This window comes from Sinocyclocheilus anshuiensis, unplaced genomic scaffold (genome assembly GCF_001515605.1).
Source record: "Sinocyclocheilus anshuiensis isolate Anshui unplaced genomic scaffold, SAMN03320099.WGS_v1.1 scaffold450, whole genome shotgun sequence".
NCBI lineage: Eukaryota > Metazoa > Chordata > Actinopteri > Cypriniformes > Cyprinidae > Sinocyclocheilus > Sinocyclocheilus anshuiensis.
Genome location: NW_015546056.1, coordinates 1474439 through 1480438, shown reverse-complemented (window position 1 = coordinate 1480438; position 6000 = coordinate 1474439). Strand labels below are relative to the sequence as shown.

Sequence of the window (6000 nt, the reverse complement as noted above, 5' to 3'; positions counted from 1 at the left end):
TGGCAGAACCTTTAACAGTTGCAGTTGATGCTCAAACCCTCCAATGTAGCTGAACTAAAGTAGTTCTGCAAAGAAAAGTGGGCCAAAATTCCAGTACCACACTGCTGTGAAAGACTGATCTCCAGTTATCTGAAGCATTCGGTTGCAGATATTGCTGCTAAAGGTGGCAATTAGTTTTTTACATGGATGATAGGTGTTGATGAAATAAAAACTGTATGCAATTACTCAGGTGGCCTTTGTTTTATGGTGTATTTTGCTTTAAAATCTAAAACTATTTAGTATGATATAACCAGACGAAATCAGGATGCGGCAAATACATTTTCACAGCACTGTTATTGTGACATTTTTATTTCATATGCTTAAACTTGCTGCAACTGCTTCCGACACTTCAAATGAACCACAAACATATCCTGTGCGAATATAAGAACAACAGCATCACGGTTGAATTTTCACATTTACTATAGTGCACTTGTATAACAGCTGACTTTTTCATAGATCTAAATCAAACAGATTGCAGAATCTAAAAGCCCTTACAAAAATGTTTAAAAAGTTCAAGTTTGGGAGGAAGAAAAAAACAGTCAGGAAAACAGATGAGCAGTATCGTCTAGTGAAAGACATACCAACACAGCACACAGAGACCACAGATGGTAAGACAATAATTAGTCATTTTGGTAGCACTTTACAGTAAGGTCCCATTGTAAACGTTAGTGTTAGCTAACATGAACTAACAATGAACGATGCATTTGTACAATATTTATGAATCTTTGTTAACATTAGTTAATAACAACATGGATTACAATTAATTAGTTAGTTCATGTTAGCTCAGGTCCATGAAATAATATTAACAGATACAACTTTTTGTTGTTAGTTTATGTTAACTAATGTAGTTGATAATGTTAACAAATGGAACCTTATGTGTTAGCGTTATGTTTCAATAATTGAGTAAAATAAGACATTTTTGGGGGGTAAAATTAAAATCTTATCAGCAAAAAAATAAAAATAAAGTATTGTTTCACATTTGAGTTTAAAATTTAAAAAGTAATTCATGCACATGCATTCAGCAGGAGAACAGGAAAGCACAGTCGACTCTGGGATGCCATCTTGTTCAGGTGTTGAAGTGAGTGGCGAGAAAGGGCTTCGTATTCTCAGAACGATTCTGAGCAAACAATCAAACCCTGAGGACGCTGACACTGCAGCTGCAATGCCACAAATCAGCTTCTCTCAAGAATGGCAAAATAAGTACCGTCAGGAAATAGATCAGTTTGTGGAGAACCACTTTCCCACGCTGCCAGCAGAGAGACCTCAAGGATCTCAGTTAGAGCAGATACAGGACTTTCTAAAGAGCGCACAGACTATGATATGCAATGAGGTGCTTCGATTAACACCTGCACTGAAAGATGCTGGGCTGCTAGATCATCTGATGGACAGTTACAGCCGTCACATCTTTACCAACCTGGACCTGCTGCTAAACAGAGATCTGTCTGTAAAAGAGATCTTCTGCCTTCTACTGTGGGGAAAAGGTGTTTTCTTCAGGTATGTACTGCACGTTTGTTGAAAATTTAATATTCGTATGCATACAACACACAAACAATTTAATTTTGAAATGAACATTACCGTTCAGAAGTTTGGGATGATTGTTTTTTTGTTTTTGGAAGATGATGATGATGAGCAAGGATGCATTATTCTTGAGCAGCAAATCAGCATATTAGAATGATTTCTGAAGGAATCTATCTAGGATAGACCTATAGGCCTATATATAAGTAACATTTAACATTTTTTTTAAATAGATAACTCAGTTGTGGCCTAATGGGTAGAGAATCAGACTTGTAACCCAAAGATTGTGGGTTTGAGTCTCGGTACTGGCAGGGATTGTAGCTGAGGGAGTGAATGTATGACTGCTCCCTGGGTGCCACAACAAAAATGGCTGCCCACTGCTCTGGGTGTGTGTTTGTTCACTTGTTTGCTGTGTGTGTCCACTTGGATGGGTGAAACGCAGAGCACAAATTCCAAGTTTGGGACACCATGCTTGGTCACATGTCATGTTCTTTCCTCTATAATTTTTTCTAATCATTTTTAAATCTCTTAAAACTGAAAAATTTTCACAATATAATAGTTTCATTTTTGGTCAAATAAGCAGCCTTGGTGAGCATTAGAGAATTCTTTCATAAACATTAAAAATCTTACCAACCTCAAACTTTTGAACAGTATATGTGCTCATTTCTGTTTCAGTTCCGAATCAAAACTGAGAGTGGACGATCCTCTGCTGTTGACAAGAGTGTTTGAGAGAGCAAAGCAGAAACTACTGCAAGTACTTCAGGTAAGACTTCACAGTATCCACTTTATTTTTAACGCAAGAGCAGGCGCGCAACCATTTGTCCAGGCTATTTGTAACTTAAATGTGTGAGGCTTCCGGTGTAATTCGCTTCCAGTTATTTAGCTGTACAAAAACAGTCAGATATGCTGCTTTATATGGCTAACTGCTATTTCTTTTCATATCATTAAGTATCAGCAAGTAGGCTATTATAGTAATCATAAACACATCGGTCGTAGCGCAAATAGTTTTACTATTTACTGCACTTTGTTATTGCTCTATGGAACAATAGTGCACAATGTGCACATTCACAGAAAATAGCTCAATACCACGTTGCAAAATAAGCTGGATGGTCTTCATTTTAATTTAATTCTTTGACTTTACTGACTCATGTAGCAATAATGCATGAAAGGACCCAAAACATGAATCTCTGCCCCACTTAAACAGGATGACATCTCCACGAATCTACAGAACATCCTGCGCTACGATGAGGATCATGGACAAAATGAGGACTCAATGGATGAAGAAACTTTCCTCAAAGTGCACATAGATGTCATTCAGGTAGCTCTGAGAGAGAGAGAGAGAAAGTGAAGCAAGACTTATTTTTGTTTGCTCATGTAAAAAGGTATCAGAGGGGATTTGAATATGATATATTGCTAATCTGTTTCATGTTTTGTTTTCACAGTGCCTGAATTGTGCTATTTTAGAAGCTGAAACGGTTGGTCTGACTTTGATGCACGCCGTACAAATACTCTGTAGTGAAGAGCTGCATGATTTTGTTCAGAAGTAGGTTTCTCTATCTTGTTTTACACCTTTAAAGTTCACACACTAAAGCAGGGGTGTCAAACTCAGTTCCTGGAGGGCCACAGCCCTGCGGAGTTTATCTTCAACCCTAATTATACACACCTGATCCAGCTAATCAAGTCCTTCAGGCTTATTTGAAAACTGCATTGTTTGTGTGTTGGAGCAGGGTTGGAACTAATGCTGCATTCAAGTCCTCCTGGGATGTTTGTACTTATGAGTTGACAAATTGTACGACAAATTTCATTTCAACAAATTTACCGTCAGTACAGATGCTGCATATCTATAGTCTTTGGCTGCGTCCACTAAATCTGAATGGTTTTTTCACTGACACGCCCCCAAATTTTGAGTTTCCCACTCGTAGTAACGACTTTGTGGTGGCATTCATGTGCATTCAACTCGTAAATACGATCTATCTGACATGACTTGAACGCACCATAAACTCTGCAGGGCTGCGGCCCTCCAGGAACTGAGTTTAACACCCCCACAATAAAGTTATTCTCATTTAATGAGCATTCAGTTATGATCTTTTAGTGTATGGTTGTTGGAGTGGGGAGGTTTGTAATCCTGTACTTAATAGCTATAAATATGTGTTTTCTTAGGTATGTGGATGCTGAGAATGATCGTCTTAAAAAACTAACAGTTAAAGAGAAAAACTCTGTGTATCTGTTTCGGATAATCAACACCTGCATGCAACTCAGGTATTTACTAACGATGATTAAATAATTAACTAATATATGGCTCAGAACCTGTAACAGTGTATAATTAAATGGATAGTTCACCCAAAAAATGAAATTCTGTCATTAATTACTCACCCTCATGTCGTTCCAAACCCGTAAGACCTTCGTTCATCTTCGGAACACAAATTAAGATATTTAACGACCAAAATAGTCCATGTGATATCAGTGGTTCAGCCGTAATGTTATGACATTACGAGAATTACTTTTTGTGCGCAAAGAAAACAAAGCAAAAAAATGAACTATTTAAACTTGAAACTGTTTCTTCTCTTCCGCGTCAGTCTCAGCTGCGTGTTCACGAGAGTACCACGACACATGCATGTGCATTCCTTCATTTTTGGGTGAACTATCCCTTTAAACACTAACTGAAGAATAGGTGAAGATATGTGGCAGTATAATTTTGGGGATATTAAGTTAAAGTGACTAATATTTGGCTAAAATATTGTGTCTACCATGAGATACAAACCTTGCGTCATTGTTACAATTAGTGTCATTATATCTTGTGAGTGTATTATTTTTTTTAAATATTTGTGCTATTAATAAAGTAAAGTAATTTGTGCTATTAAAAGTAATATTTATTTTTTGAGTGCACTTTTTATTGCACCTTTAATTGGATGTTCCCTAAATTGGCTTTTCATTACAGTTAACCTTTAACTGCCCCTTTTCTGCAGTTTTATCATAAAACCAGTATTATTTATTTTAACTATAGATGCTATGCTGCACAAATCACTCCAGATGTTAGCAACAGCGATCATGACTCAAGCACTATATGCATGCTACAAAAACAGGAAGATAAAGCTTCATCCATTGTACAAAAGATCATGAACTGCTCAGCACAGGTATGTTTTGATTTGTGTTTTTTTTTTTTACATCTGTGTTTATGATCATCTGTTCAGGAGAAAAGTTAAATAAAGTATTTGAGTACACAGAATTGTGAAATCCATAAAATCTTATTAGGATTATTTTGGCAGCATCCATTCATATCAGACTATCTCTCTGGGCTACTGATAAACAACAAGGATACTGAAACTTTTCCTAACACATTTTATATCAAACTTACAGTCCTGTTTCTCTTTAAATGTTCATTTGTAGGTCAAATTAGAAAGTTACTTCAAGAAAAGGAATGGGCATATTGATATCCTAATGGAGGCAATCCAAAAGCAGTGTGCATCTCTGCCTGAGACCGCCTCAGAGATCAAAGCGGTACGCGCAGTGTATGACATTAAAACTAATCAAAAAGATTCAAGCTCCATATCTCACCCTCAGTCTCTCTAACAATCTCTTTATTCCTGACAGGTTGTTGTGAAAATAGCTTACGACAGTGTTTCCAAAGTGTACCTGGAATGCCTGATGAAGACAAATTTCAGAAACCTAGAGCAGTGTTGGGGAAATGCTGAGGAAAAGATACAAGAGGATGTTCAGCATTTTCATGAAACATTCTCTGAACTGGTGAAAAAAAAATAACTTTTTTATTTCTCAAATAACTCTTGTTTGTATGGGTTGATTTCTTGATGCACTTGACTCTTGGAAATAAGGGTCAAATAACATTCAGCATAATTGTTCCACGTACGGTACAGAATGGGTAAAAAGCTGGTTTGAGTAAAGTGATTTTTGCTTGCAGAATGGTATTGTTGCCCAGCAGAACCAGCTCCTTCAGAGAATGAGTGAAGTTTTACATTGCAGTGATGTAGAAGCACTGAAGATTACCTGTTGTGATTTGTTCAGAGATTTCCCTCAGGAGAGGTGAACTCAGATCACAATTAACACTTCACTACAAATGCAAACATGTATTTACAGTTGTTTAAAATGGAGTGAGAGTATTCAAACAGAGAATGAGTGATTTTGTTTTCATCAGACAGTGCAGTGAAGTCTTTTTCTCAATGTTTTGCAGTAAGCAGTATGTACCTGGTCTGCTGCGCTGGAAGGGGGTGTTATCAGAGCGACAGCTGAGGGAAGTGCTAGATGTGACCCGGGATATGATCCAGGAACTTGGCCTGTATCCAGTTCCTACACGTGTCACCCCTTGTCCTCTGAAGGGACGTTTTTGTTGTAAATAGTATATATATATATATACTATTTACAACAAAAACGTCCCTTCAGAGGACAAGGGGTGACACGTGTAGGAACTGGATACAGGCCAAGTTCCTGGAT

At 37.3% G+C, this 6000-nt stretch overlaps 1 protein-coding gene across 1 annotated transcript; it reads left to right on the top strand.

The window, feature by feature from the left end:
* The first annotated feature begins 422 nt into the window (after window positions 1–422).
* On the top strand, window positions 423–5906 carry LOC107699281 (uncharacterized). The gene is made up of 11 exons (XM_016500493.1): window positions 423–647; window positions 1065–1533; window positions 2230–2317; window positions 2759–2872; window positions 2997–3097; window positions 3715–3813; window positions 4559–4688; window positions 4942–5052; window positions 5146–5298; window positions 5471–5592; window positions 5741–5906. Exons 1-11 carry the CDS (start codon window positions 539–541, stop codon window positions 5904–5906), a joined length of 1662 nt encoding a protein of 553 aa, XP_016355979.1. The 5' UTR covers window positions 423–538.
* Window positions 5907–6000: the final 94 nt, after the last annotated feature.